The following is a 15,000-nucleotide window of genomic DNA, read 5'->3' on the forward strand; positions in this document are numbered from 1 at the left end:
ACTCTGGCTCTATCCCTGCAGCATGTCTGCTAGCGTTGCTGTTCGGGGTGGTGTGGTCCATCACCCAGAGAGAGTGTCTGCCTGGAGGGAAGCTGTTTGGCATAGTGATCTTGTTCCTCTGTGCTGTGTGTGGAGGAAACCTGGTGGGGATGATCAAGCTGCCCACTCTCCCCCCCTTCCCTCCTCTACTTGGTATGTTCCACAAACTGCACTGGAAAACTGAATGGAAACACCATTTGAGAACCAATGTTCTGAATTGTGTGTATGTGTGTGTGACAGGGATGTTGCTGGCTGGATTACTGCTGCGTAATGTTCCCTATATAACTGATGCGGTGTACATCGACCAAACATGGTCTGCTGCTCTGAGGAACATCTCTCGGGCCATCATGTTGACCCGGGTTGGACTGGGACAAGACCCTACGGTACTACAAATATAAATACTTCACACACACAGACCACTTCCCAACGGAGGCCTAAGCAACGATGAGGACCAGTTCTGAGTGTGTGTGTTTGTGTGTAGGCTCTGCGGAGGCTGAAAGCGGTGTGTTTGCGTGTGGCAGTAGGACCCTGTACAGTGGAGGCCTGCACAGTTGCAGTGGTGTCTCACTTCCTCATGGGGCTCCCCTGGGTATGGGGCTTCATCCTGGGGTGAGTCAAGTCTGGCTTTTGTTTAGGACTGAACTTCACCAAGTTCTGTCCTTGTGTGTCCAGGTGTGTTCTGTCCCTGTGTCTCCAGGTGTGTTCTGTCCCTGTGTCTCCAGGTGTGTTCTGTCCCCTATGTCTCCAAGTTTGTCCCCTGTGTCTCCAGGTGTGTTCTGTCCCTGTGTCTCCAGGTGTGTTCTGTCCCTATGTCGCCAGGTGTGTTCTGTCCCCTGTGTCTCCAGGTGTGTTCTGTCCCCTATGTCTCCAAGTTTGTCCCCTGTGTCTCCAGGTGTGTTCTGTCCCTGTGTCTCCAGGTGTGTTCTGTCCCTATGTCTCCAGGTGTGTTCTGTCCCCTGTGTCTCCAGGTGTGTTCTGTCCCCTGTGTCTCCAGGTGTATTCTGTCCCTGTGTCTCCAGGTGTGTTCTGTCCCTATGTCTCCAAGTTTGTCCCCTGTGTCTCCAGGTTTGTCCTGAGCGCTGTGTCTCAGGTGGTGGTGATTCCCTCCATGTTGCTCTTACAGAAGGATGGTTATGGGGTGGAGAAGGGCATCCCCACCCTCCTGATGACTGCTGGGAGGCTAGATGCTGTCCTGGCCATCACCGGCTTCACCACCTGCCTGGCTATGGCCAGCTCAAAAGGTGAATTAATACAATTATGTTTGCAATGCTGTACTCTCTTGTGTTAATCACAGTACTGTATGCTATTCTGTGCTATGCTATTCTGTGTACCTTAAGTTATTTAGTAAAATATTATATGCTTTGCTATGCTTTAGCATTTAGTAACATGATTTTGCATGCTAAACTAAGCTATGCTACTCTATGGCATTTTGTTATGCAATTCTGTACAATTTGCTAAGCTAAGCTAAGCTATTGGTCTTTGCAGACTCTACATGGATGAACAAGGGCCTGCTGGATGTGGTTGGAGGCATGGGGGTCGGACTCCTGCTGGGAATATTCATCTGCTTCTTCCCAAGCAAGGATCAGGTCTGGAACACCTTTGTGTGTTTGTGTGTGTTTGTGTGTGTTTGTGTGTGTTGACACCTCTCTGTGTGCAGGAGGACTTGGTGTTGAGGCGCTGCGTGATGCTGCTGGGTCTGTCTCTCTGCGCCGTGTTCGGCAGCAGAGTGGTGGGCTTCCCTGGAGCTGGGAGCGTGTGTACCCTGGTCATGGCCTTCCTGGCAGCCCTGGGCTGGGGGGGGGACAAGGTGAGCGTGGTGGCTATCAGGACCAGGCAGTGTTGTAGTCAAGACCACCTAAACCGAGACCAAGTCATGACCAAGACCAGAGTGTATCAAGACCCAGACAGGACCAAGACCAGAGTGTATCAAGACCCAGACAGGACCAAGACCAGAGTGTATCAAGACCGAGTCAAGACCAAGACCAGAGTGTATCGAGACCGAGACAAGACATAGACCCAGGCAGGGTGAGACCGGGTCAAGACCAGACCACTCAAAACACGCAAGCAGTAGGGTTTGACTAGGTAATAAGTTAGATTTGATCTGTAACTGTATTTGAACAAAAAATTGCACTCTTAAAGTAGTGCTGTGTGCTTATGGCCAAGCAAAACAGCCCATGTTATTTTTCTTCTTTTTCTTAGAGGCACATTATTAGGCCTACTCGCTCTCTGCTTTCACATCTCTCTCTCACCCAACTGAAGGAGCGCGGTACTGTGGTCCACGGCGTTTAACTTAACATTATGAAGTCGGGAGAGGTAAGCAGCTGCCATGAGTAAACGTTGATGTAACATAACTTTATATTTATCATTAGCTACATTGCTTTATATGGCCTGGCTTGTTATCACAAACAAAATCTGGCAAGCAACTGAAACTGACGCCCTGAAACATACAGTATGTTACTTAGCTAATACTAGCTAAATCTCTTTGTGTAATGGGTGAAGAGATTTCTGAAGAGTTTTGGTACAGAGGCACATTGCAAACGTTAGGTAGCTAGGCTGGCGTCACTTACGCCTAGCTTACCTTTTTAAATGTTTTCTTTCTAAATGCCAGTAAAAGTTTGATGTAGGCCTAGTGCCAGCCGTCTCAGTAAGCGTCTCTTTGCAGAAGTTACACAAGTTGTGTTATCTTTTGGATGTTATTGTAAAGTCTTTGTGGTTCAGGTAACCAAATCTAATTATAGCTGATTTGGCCAACATCTTCAGAAAGCCACTGTTTTGCCTATCTTCCTCATTCACTTTTGGGGTGCGAGGAGGGGTGATGGGTAATTTCAAATAAGAAATGAGTTAAGTTATTGGTTGCATTTGAAGCGTGACGTTTTACATCCAATAACAGTAATCATATTAAGAAATAAATTAAACAATGCACAGGCAATTTAGTGATATTCCCGCAGTTGTGGTCTTGACCGGTCTTGAAATAAAATCCAGAGTCTTCTTTGTCCGAGACCGAGACAAGACTGAGACCTTCAGAATGTGGTCTGGAGACCAAGACCGGTCTGGAGTACTACAACACTGGGACCAGGGTCTGTGCTTCAGTCATCAAGTTTGTTTCTCAGGTGTGTGTGTGTGTCCTCTACCCAGGCCCCAGTAGCAGCGATGGTGGGGAGAGCGTGGGATATCTTCCAGCCTCTGCTGTTTGGACTGATCGGAGCAGAGATCACTGTGTCCACTCTGGACCCCAACACTGTGGGTAAGACATGTTACCTTCACTACAAGCACATCTCATGTGGAGGAGGAACAATGCTGATGACCTCTGTCTCCAGGCTTGGGGATGGCCTGTCTCTGTACAGGCCTGCTGGTTCGCCTTCTGGCTACCTTCCTCCTGGTTCACTTTGGAGGGTTCACCCTGAAGGAGAAGATCTTCATCTCTGTGGCTTGGATTCCAAAAGACACTGTCCAGGTCAGTATGAGAGTATGAGAGTATGTGTGTGTGTGTGTGTGTGAGGTTCTGAGGGGTTCTATGTGTTCCAGGCGGCCTTGGGTTCCGCTGCCTTGGACATGGCTCTTGTGGAGGGAGACGAGGTTCTGGTGAAGTTGGGTCTGGATGTTCTGACGGTGGCGGTTCTGGCCATCCTCACCACAGCTCCTGTTGGAGCGCTGGGGATCGGACTGGCTGGACCCAGACTGCTGCACAGACACACTGAGGGTGAGGACTACACACACACACACTCACATACACACGCACACACACACGGCTCAGAAGTCCAATTTAAAATACAGATTTCCCTAACCCTAACCAAAAGGCATCTTCTGGTGGTGTACAGGGGCGTTTCACTGCTGCAGTAGGGAGGTAGCCCCCTCTGGTGGTGAACAGGGGCGTTGCAGTGGGACAGGTCTGCTGTGATGGAATGTACTAAAACTAGTGCTGTCAGTTAAATGCGTTATTAACGGCGTTAACGCAAACCCATTTTAACTGCATTAATTTTTTTATCGCGCGATTAACGTTCTTTTTGGCCTAGCAAACTTTGTAGTTTTTTTCACATGCTGTTGCAGCAACTACTGACGTTAGAAAAACTACAACACCACACCGGATCTAGCTAGACCGGAAACAAAACAACAGGCACGTCGCACACTTGTTTGGGCTTGCGAGCTGGCTAAAGAGTAGTAGGCTAACGTCACGTTTTGAGTGGATGGCGAGCGCGAGACGCCAAAATGGATGCCAATAAGATTCTGAATGGAAAGGTTACTTTTAAAAAGTTGCCAAATGGTTCCACTGACAAGACCAAATTGATCTGTGTGTTTTGTCGTTGTGAACTGAGCTATCATCGCAGCACGTCCAGTTACCACTTGATGGCCAAGCACACAGCTGATGCGAATTCTCCGCCCCCTCGTCAAAGCCAGGCATATGGAGCTAAATCAGGGCCAAATGTTTTGTTAATTTGAAAAAAAAATCTTTAGTTGAAAACTAAAGCTTGACATTGAAAATGTAAGTTTTGGTCAAAAACTTGAAAAATAAAACCATGAATTCAAAGAAAAAATAAGTTTACCAATTTTTTTTGAAGTTGAATACAATTTCGATTAAAGTCTGGAATTATTTTGAATAAATTATTAATTTTCATTTTTCACTTTTAAATTTTCACATAGTTTCACATTTAATGTTTTCAGATTCAAAACTTTTTTTACGGCTTTTTTTTTTTTTTTTTCAGTTTCAGTTTCATTTTTTGTTTTTTTTTGTTTCAGACTTTTGGCCCCGATTTTGCGTAGGGGGCGTGGCTTCAACTCAGAGGCGGGAGTTATGAGTGACAGCCTAACAAAGAGGCAGAAGACTCGGCAGTTGGCATGGCGTCCGCTCCGCCAAGGCAACACGCTGGCGCCAGCGCACAGGTAAGACGTGAAAGATATTAGCCTTTTTGAATAGATACTTTGGGACATTATCCCCACAGTGGCATTTTTTTGTCATTGACACATCAACCTCAAAAAGGCTAATATCTTTCACGTCTTACCTGTGCGCTGGCACCAGCGTGTGGCCTTGGCGGAGCGGACGACATGAAGCCACGCCCCCTACGCAAAATCGGGGCCAAAAGTCTGAAACTGAAAAACAGATCTGAATCTAAAAAAATAAATAAAAATGAAACTGTGAAAATCTGAAAGTGAAAAATGAAAATTCAAAATAATTCCAGACTTTAATCGAAATTTTATTCAACTTGAAAAAAAAATTTGTTCACTTATTTTTTCTTTGAATTCATGGTTTTATTTTTCAAGTTTTTGACCAAAACTTTTTGAATTAACAAAACATATGGCCCTGATTTAGCTCCATACAGGCAATGTTGCAATGTTGTTTTCAATAAAAAAAAACATTTGCACTAACTAAGCAATCCAATCCACTTTTCAATGTTGATAAGAGCATTAAAATTAGAAAAAATCAAGGGACATTTAGAATAGATAAAAATGTGCGATTAATTGCGATTAATCGCGAGTTAACTATGACATTAATGCGATTAATCGCGATTAAATATTTTAATCGTTTGACTGCACTAACTAAAACCCAACTATGTTACCATGAATGTACTGTATATAATTAATGTAGAATGTATTTAGTGATTGGAGACTGTATTTAGTGATTGGAGATTGTATTTGTATGGGCTCACTTTAACGGAAGGATGCTAAATAAAAATATCCATCCTGGATTAACCATAATGTTTAATTCTATTATATTCTTTACTCAGAGGTTGAGTTTGATTGGCATGTTGATTGTCTCTGTAGATGAAGAGAGCGGGCCAACAAGTCAGACAAAGGACATGATTGGACAGAAGAAAGACTTCCATGAGAGTAAATTATGAGACTCCTGATTGGTGGAAAATCAGCCAACTGTATCGACCACTGGCTTCCCAGAATGCATTATGAATGGACCAATCACAGCTCAGAACACCCCCCTGACAGACCAACCACAGCTCAGAAAACCCCCCTGACAGACCAACCACAGCTCAGAACAGCCCTCTGATGGACCAACCACAGCTCAGAACAGCCCTCTGATGGACCAATCACAGCTCAGAACACCCCTCTGATGGACCAACCACAGCTCAGAACAGCCCTCTGATGGACCAATCACAGCTCAGAACACCCCTCTGATGGACCAATCACTGACCTGCAGACTGTTCTAGTTCCACCTGGTCCTATTTCTGTGACCGCAAGTGGATACCATGGCAACCAGGAGGGTTCCATTGTTTGTAAACACACTGGTAACATGTGTCTGTATAAAGCAGTTCCAGGTAGCTCACTTGAGCACCATGTAGGCCTCACCGCAGGGGCCTGGGTTGGAATCCAGCCTGTCCTCCGCTCTCTCTCTCCCCTCTCCCCTCTCTCTCTCCTCTACATCTGCTGTCTCTCCTCTCTCACTCTCCTCTCTCTCTCTCTCTCTCTCCCATTTCTCTCTCCTCTCTCCCATTTCTCTCTCCCTCTCTCTCCCCTCTCCTCTCTCTCTCTCTCTCTCTCTCTCTCTCTCGCTCTCTCTCTCTCTCTCTCTCTCTCTCTCATCTCTCTCTCCCCTCTCTCTGCCCTCTCTCTCCTCTCTCTCCCCTCTCTCTCTTCCCTCTCTCTCCTATCTCTCTCCCATCTCTCTCTCTCATCTCTCCCCTCTCTCCCTCTCCTCTACATCTTTTGTCTCCTTCACTGTATCTGTCTCAATAAAGCAGAAATGCCCTAAACATTTTAATAATATACTTCTAGGTCTTGTGTTTGTAGAGACACTGGTAACCTGTCTCACTGTTAGAAGACAGAAGGGGGAGAGGGGGAGGAGGGGGGGGGTGTAGGTGACCAGGGTCTATTGACTGACAGCTAGAATGAACCTTGCCACACCGTCATTGTGACTGGACCTGAAACCAAAGGATGTGGTCTCACCTTATTCTCTTCTGCTTGCTGTGTGTGTGTGCTTGCTGTGTGTGTGTGCTTGCTGTGTGTGTGTGTGTGTGCTTGCTGTGTGTGTGTGTGTGTGTGCTTGCTGTGTGTGTGTGTGCTTGCTGTGTGTGTGTGTGCTTGCTGTGTGTGCTTGCTGTGTGTGCTTGCTGAGTGTGTGTGCTTGCTGTGTGTGTGCTTGCTGTGTGTGTGTGTGTGTCTGTGCTTGCTGTGTGTGTGTGCTCGCTGTGTGTGTGTGTGCTCGCTGTGTGTGTGTGCTTGCTGTGTGTGTGTGTGCTTGCTGTGTGTGTGTGTGTGCTTGCTGTGTGTGTGTGTGCTTGCTGTGTGTGTGCTCGCTGTGTGTGTGTGTGTGAGGTGGGTGGAGGAAGCAGCCGTCACAGACTAGGTAACGTCTTCAAATCTTTAGGCCTTTAATTGAGCGCAAAATATTTTTTGAGCTTTGTGTAAAATAAACATAGCCGTTTTTCAATTGGTAAAACCAGGTGATGTATTTTTGTCTCTTAATTTTTCAGCCCCACCCTTACGTTTCTTAGCCTGGTTTTCCATCGTTATTCTTCTCCCGGTGCTCCCGATGGCCAATCCGCTACTGCGGGGCTGTGCCTCGGTGGTGGATTTTCAAGTCATATTATTTTAAATTTTCGTCAGGGGGTGCTGCAGCAGTATTCCCTCTCCACTGAAATCCAAAACTCAGCCAGTGTCTTGGCTGAGAACGCTGCCTTTAACGTTCGGTTGCTTGACAGTTCAACTAATGCGTCCTCCTGGTCAGATGTCAGTCAGATGGTTTGCCGTACTTACAGTGAGTGGAAAATCAAAAGGCTGATGGCTTTTTTATTTGCATGCATTAATTTAACTACTATTTTTGAACTAACTGAATGTATGTTGTTTTTGACAGACATAGATCCCTGAATTGTGACAACCCTGTTTTAATAAACCAGTTTTTAAGTACAAATCTTGTGAGGTTTTCTTATGATTAATGTACAAACAAAAGAGAAGCATTATAAACGTGTTTATGATGTGAAAACAAAACATATAAACATACAGGACAAGTGACAAGTGGAGACAAAACTAAAACTGTTGTCCAGTTCCTCTGTTCATTCTGCCTCAGGATTGGTGGGGTGGTGAGGGTGGCCAGAGGAGGATGTCAGCTGGAGAATGTCACACACACCTGGACACTGCTGCAGGGCCTGGAACACACACACCACATCACACACACACCACATCACACACCACACACACCACATCACACACCACACACACACACCACATCACACACCACACACACACACACACACACACCACACACACCACATCACACACCACACACACACACACACACACACCACACACACCACATCACACACCACACACACACACCACATCACACACCACACACACCACATCACACACCACACACACACACACCACACACACCACACACACCACATCACACACGACACACACACATCACACCACACACCACACACACACACACACACCACACACACCACACACACACACACCACACACACACACACCACACACACCACATCACACACCACATCACACACCACACACACCACATCACACACGACATACACACACCACATCACACACCACACACACACACACCACATCACACACCACACACACACACCACACACACCACATCACACACCACACACACACACCACACACACACACACACCACACACACCACACACACACACACACCACACACACACACACACACACCACACACACACACCACACACACACCACACACACCACATCACACACCACATCACACACGACACACACCACATCACACACCACACACACACACACCACATCACACACCACACACCACACACACACCACATCACACACGACACACACCACACACACCACATCACACACCACACACACCACATCACACACCACACACACACACACCACATCACACACACCACATCACACACCACACACATCACATCACACACCACACACACACACCACATCACACACCACACACACACACCACATCACACACGACACACACACATCACACACCACACACACCACATCACACACCACACACACACACCACATCACACACACACCACATCACACACGACACACACACACACACCACATCACACACGACACACACCACATCACACACCACACACACACCACATCACACATGACACACACCACATCACACACACACCACATCACACACAACACACACACATCACACACACACCACATCACACACGACACACACCACACACACCACATCACACACCACACACACCACATCACACACCACACACACCACACACACCACATCACACACGACACACACCACATCACACACACACCACACACACCACACACCACACACCACACACACACACCACACACACACCACACACACACCACACCACACACACCACACACACACACACCACATCACACACCACACACACCACACACACCACATCACACACCACACACACAGTCTTTCAGCACCACAATGACACATTGGTAGGACAGAAGTACCTCCTTGACACGTGGACAGACAGGCAGACAGGCAGGCAGGTAGACAGACGCAGGCAGGCAGACAGGCAGGCAGGTAGACAGACACAGGCAGACAGGCAGGCAGGTATACAGACACAGGCAGACTGACAGCAGACTGACTCACCTGCAGACTGCTGATCATGTCCTGCTTGTGTCTCTGAGCATCAGAGCTGTCAGCATCCCAGTCTGTCACTCCCAGCCTGACCACCATGGACCTGAGCCCCGCACACACCCCTGCAGGGGTGGCAGGGGGTGATTAGGAGGGCAGCTCTGTATTAGGGCCCAGCCCTGACTGTCTGGACTGCCTGACATTCTAGAACACCCTCCACATAACATTGTAGAACATACCCTGCACACAATATTCTAGAACACTCTCCACACAAAATTCTAGAACACTCCACACAACATTCTAGAATATACCCTCCTCACAACATTCTAGAAAGTCTATCTACTGTACCTCATGTAGAGGTTTGGAGGTCTTCAGGTCTTGTGCATTTTGCCGATTCAGGGTAAGGGTGTGTTTAGGTCAAGGGTCAGAGGAGAGAGACTCACTGTGCAGGTGCAGCAGTGTTTCCGTGGTGACGGGGGTGGAGGTGAGAGTGAGCGTGTGCAGCTGCTGCAGTCCCTCTCTGCAGAGCTGCTCTCCTGCCCCCTGCTGGTCCAGACCGCTCACACGCTCCAACTCCAACACCTGCAGGCTGACACAGCTACGCACTGGACACACACCCACACACACACACACACATTCACACACACACCCATACACACACACACACATTCACACACACACCCACACACACACACCCACACACACACACACATTCACACACACACCCATACACACACACACACACACCCATACACACCCACACACACACACACATTCACACACACACACCCATACACACACACACACACACACACACCCATACACACACACACACATTCACACACACACCCATACACACACACACACATTCACACACACACACCCATACACACACACACACATTCACACACACACCCACACACACACATTCACACACACACCCATACACACACACACACACACACATTCACACACACACCCATACACACACACACATTCACACACACACAAACACTGATCAGCTTTCCTGACTACTCACCAGATCAAAGTGTGACGTATCAACTGCTGGTCTAAAATGTCACTCACCAACAGCAGCCAATCCCTGAACACTGCAGCCAGCCCCGCCCACACCGAGCACACGGAGGTGTGGCCAACACCGACCAATCGTCTGAAGGCAGCGGTTGCTGAATCTTGTTGGCTGTTGGCTGACAGAGAAGAGGAGGGCGGGGCTTGTAAAGGAAGAACTGACTGACTAGGTGACTTCATCACCATGGTTACTGTAGGAAACATCCCTGGTATCCATGGTAACTCACCATGGGTGCAGTGGTGCCACCTGGAGGTGAGTGATGCTCCTGCAGCCAGCGCCTAGCGCCCAGACCACCTCATGACCCAGAGGATCAGATGAACTCCTGACACACACACACACACACCCACACACAGACACACAGACACAGACACACACACAGACACACACAGACATACACACACACCGACAGACACACACAGACACGCACACACACAGACACACACAGACACACACACACAGATGTAGGTATGTGTGTATGGTCCCTTTCTGTAGGTGACTGTGTGTGTGTGGTCGTACCTGTAGGTGAGCGTGTGTGTGTGTGTGTGGTCGTACCTGTAGGTGAGCGTGTGTGAGTGTGTGTGGTCCTACCTGTAGGTGAGCGTGTGCAGGTGGTGGCAGTAGCAGCTGGCCAGCCAGAGTGAGCGGTCCGTGAGGACGTGAGGACAGTGAGACACCTGCAGCAGCAGGAGGCTCTGTCCTGCTCTCCTCAGCAGGGCCTCCAGACCCCCCTCCAGACACGCCCTGCTCTCTCACACACACGCACACACACACACGTGTGAGTACTGTGTACTGTCTGTGGTGTGTGTGTTCTGTCTATGGTGTGTGTGTGGTATGTGTGTAGCAGCAGAGATGGGAAGTAACAAAGTAGTTACTGTATTTACATAGATTTTTCTGGTTTCAGTAGGTACTTTACTTCACTATTTACTTTTTCTGACAACTTTTGACTTTCACTCCTTACATTTTTTACACAAATATCTGTACTTTTCACTCGCTGGCTCCCGTCTATGAAGCTACCATGGAGCAGAAGGCAACAAGAAGAATGGCCACGTTATGGATGAGACAGAGGGAGTTAGCGATGTCCACATGACTGAGAATAGAGACATTCCTGATCATCCATGGCCACATATGAGGGAGATTTTATGGTATCAGTACTTTACTTGACTATTTATTTTTCGAAAGGTTGAAAAAACGTTTGTTTTTAATTTTTTGTGGCGTGTTGTGTGTAAAAAAGTTGAGGATAGTTTTTTTTAAGGCTAAAAAAATATTTTCTTAAAAAAAGTTTACAAAAAGGTTTCGAGAGGTTGATTTTTTTGTGTTTCTTTTTGTGTGTGGTGTGTGTGTGGTATGTGTGTGTGTGGGATATGTATGTGAGTGTGTGTGTGTGTGTGTGTGTGTGTACCGTGTGTTCTTGTGGTAGTCCTCCCTCCTCTCTACAGGGTGTCTGGGTCTGGGCCGCAGCTTGTGCAGGACCAGGGCCTGGGTCTGTGTGCACCACTGAGACAGGGTGGTCAGGAACTGCAACACAACGTGACCACAACATGACCCCAACACAACCTCAACATGACCACAATATGACCTCAACATGACCCCAACACAACCTCAACATGACCACAATATGACCTCAACATGACCCCAACACAACCTCAACATGACCACAATATGACCTCAACATGACCCCAACACAACCTCAACATGACCACAATATGACCTCAACATGACCACAACATGACCACAACATGACCACAAGACAACCTCAACATGACTACAAGATTAACCCAACACCTTCTATAACCACATCACCACCACAAGATGATGATGATGGTGGGGATGGTGATGATGAGGGTTATGATAATGATGATGATGGTGATAATGAAAATGGTGACAGTAATGAATGATGGTGGTGGTGATGAAGAGGCAGGTGTGCTCACCTGGACGGACACGCGAGCGTCCTCCAGTCTGACGTGAGTCCACACGGCCGGATGTCTGGCCACCATCCTCCAATCAGAGCAGACCTCTGCAGCCAGCAGCAGCGTCCTCACGTCCAGGAAGGGAAAAACACAGAACAGCCCCGCCCTCAGACGCAGGAGCCCCGCCCCCAACGCCCCGTCACCACGGCGATACGGGCTGGAGTCCACCGAGGACAAGTCTAGGGAAGGGGCATCTGTTACACTGTGAGTGTGTGTGTGTGTGTGAGGGTCCTACCTGTGCCAGGTGAGTGTGTGTGTGTGTGTGTGTGAGGGTCCTACCTGTGCCAGGTGAGTGTGTGTGTGTGTGTGTGTGTGTGAGGGTCCTACCTGTGCCAGGTGAGTGTGTGTGTGTGTGTGTGTGTGTGAGGGTCCTACCTGTGCCAGGTGAGTGTGTGTGTGTGTGTGTGTGTGTGAGGGTCCTACCTGTGCCAGGTGAGTGTGTGTGTGTGTGTGTGTGAGGGTCCTACCTGTGCCAGGTGAGTGTGTGTGTGTGTGTGTGTGTGTGTGAGGGTCCTACCTGTGCCAGGTGAGTGAGTGCTCCTGACAGCGATCTCAGGTGTGCTCCAGGGTTGGTCCTCTGACAGGGAATCTTCCTCCTCCTCCTCCTCTTCCTCAGTGCTATGATGTCGATGAGGACCTTTCCTCCAGGTCCTGCACCCCCCCCAGCCTCCCGGCCTCTGCCAGCCCCCCGGCCTCTCCCAGCCTCCAGACCCCAGAGACAGTGTCCTCACGCGGCCACTAGGAGTGCTGGAGAGACAGGACGTCACCAGCAGGTTCTGTGTGGATGAACTCTCTCTCTCTCACACACACACACACCTACCTGTATTGGTGAGGGTACATCTCCTCTCCAAGTCTGTATGGCTCTGATACACTGGTACTCCTCTGTGGAGGGGAGAGAGGGAGAGGGGGGGAGAGGTCGATTTACAAAGTTTCAACTTTATCGTCATATGCACAGAATAAATAAGGTTTAAGAATATAAGAAAAAAAAACGAAAACAAAGCATAAAATACATTATATTTTGAGGCAATATAAACATTGTTCAGTGTTTATCTGATATTAAATACGCATATAAAATGGAGATCGAAAATATAGAACAAAAATGCAACATAGTCTTAATGTGTGACTCGTACCAGATCTCCATCAGTTACCCTGACCCCTGACTTAGATGACCCTAGACATAAACCTACCTTGTGTCCTATAACCTTTGATCCCAAGATCTGTTCTTCACTGCTATGATGGCTGTGTGTGTGGTGTGTGTGGTGTGTGTAAGGGGTGTGCTGTGTGTAAGGTGTGTGCTGTGTGTAGTGTGTGTGCTGCGTGTAAGGTGTGTAGTGTGTGTGCTGTGTGTTGAGCTGCAGCAGTTGTCTCTCTGCACGGTCAGCTCTCTCCAGCAGAGCTTCGATGAACACCTGAAGACGAGCCTTGGCCACGGCCTCTCTCTCTGCTGTCTCTCTGAGGAAGCTCTCTACCTCACACACCTCCCTGCACACACACACTCAGATATACACAAACATACATATATACAAACATACACACACAGGAGAGAGGGAGAGAGAGAGAGTTGAGGAGAATCAGAAGAGACAGTCCTCACTTTACCTTTACTGCTCACACACACCCTCACACACACACCCTCACACCCTCACACACACACACACACACACACACACCCTCACACACACACCCTCACACACACACACACACACACACCCTCACACACACACCCTCACACACACACCCTCACACACACACCCTCACACACACACACACACACCCTCACACACACACCCTCACACACACACACACACCCTCACACACACACCCTCACACACACACCCTCACACACACACACACACCCTCACACACACACACACATTCAACACATTCAAACACACCCTGAGGTCCTGAGAGTCCCTGTCAAGCAGCATTTATCATCAGGCAGCTGGGCAGACGCCCGCCCAACACGACATTGCCCCTGGCAACCCCTATCTCTGGACTACACGGACCACAATGCATCACACAGGAAACACTGAGGAGGACACCATCTCACGGTCATAATTCAGATTTTTGTGAACATACAGATTCCATATATATAATATACATATATATAATACCTTTTAATTACCCTGCACATGTACAGTGTGTACTGTATAATATACACACTGTGTGATGTGTACTGTATAATATACTGCAAACTGTATGTATGTGTGAATACTTTACATGCACAGTATAAGTCTATTGTATTGACATTCTACAGGTCAGTTACATAAATAATATATGATACACTATACAGTATTTATGTATTCAAAAAG

At 47.9% G+C, this 15,000-nt stretch overlaps 2 protein-coding genes across 3 annotated transcripts in view; one reads left to right on the top strand and one right to left on the bottom strand.

Moving 5' to 3' along the window:
* LOC134009963 (sodium/hydrogen exchanger 9B2-like) overlaps positions 1–6,162 on the top strand; it is a 6,786-nt gene extending 624 nt beyond the window's left edge. Inside the window, exons 3-12 of one of the 2 annotated variants that reach the window (XM_062449759.1) lie at positions 22–192; positions 280–422; positions 521–648; positions 1,105–1,280; positions 1,525–1,625; positions 1,697–1,846; positions 3,175–3,283; positions 3,357–3,493; positions 3,565–3,739; positions 5,797–6,162. In XM_062449759.1, the coding sequence (XP_062305743.1) occupies positions 22–192; positions 280–422; positions 521–648; positions 1,105–1,280; positions 1,525–1,625; positions 1,697–1,846; positions 3,175–3,283; positions 3,357–3,493; positions 3,565–3,739; positions 5,797–5,873 (1,367 nt within the window). In that variant the 3' untranslated portion in view covers positions 5,874–6,162. Of the gene's footprint in view, positions 1–21; positions 193–279; positions 423–520; positions 649–1,104; positions 1,281–1,524; positions 1,626–1,696; positions 1,847–3,174; positions 3,284–3,356; positions 3,494–3,564; positions 3,740–5,796 lie in introns of those variants that run through there. The other variant, XM_062449760.1, reaches the window with a different exon arrangement.
* A 1,874-nt stretch (positions 6,163–8,036) lies between these two features.
* LOC134010061 (F-box only protein 41-like) overlaps positions 8,037–15,000 on the bottom strand; it is a 9,873-nt gene continuing 2,909 nt past the window's right edge. Inside the window, exons 3-13 of the mRNA XM_062449924.1 lie at positions 13,879–14,173; positions 13,512–13,573; positions 13,209–13,438; positions 12,653–12,870; positions 12,124–12,239; positions 11,313–11,465; positions 10,951–11,046; positions 10,724–10,842; positions 10,081–10,242; positions 9,653–9,762; positions 8,037–8,129 (exon numbers count right to left, since the gene is read on the bottom strand). Coding sequence (XP_062305908.1) covers positions 8,037–8,129; positions 9,653–9,762; positions 10,081–10,242; positions 10,724–10,842; positions 10,951–11,046; positions 11,313–11,465; positions 12,124–12,239; positions 12,653–12,870; positions 13,209–13,438; positions 13,512–13,573; positions 13,879–14,173 — 1,654 coding nt within the window. The remainder of the gene's footprint in view (positions 8,130–9,652; positions 9,763–10,080; positions 10,243–10,723; positions 10,843–10,950; positions 11,047–11,312; positions 11,466–12,123; positions 12,240–12,652; positions 12,871–13,208; positions 13,439–13,511; positions 13,574–13,878; positions 14,174–15,000) is intronic.

The sequence above is a fragment of the Osmerus eperlanus genome, chromosome 23, assembly GCF_963692335.1.
Source record: "Osmerus eperlanus chromosome 23, fOsmEpe2.1, whole genome shotgun sequence".
Lineage (NCBI taxonomy): Eukaryota > Metazoa > Chordata > Actinopteri > Osmeriformes > Osmeridae > Osmerus > Osmerus eperlanus.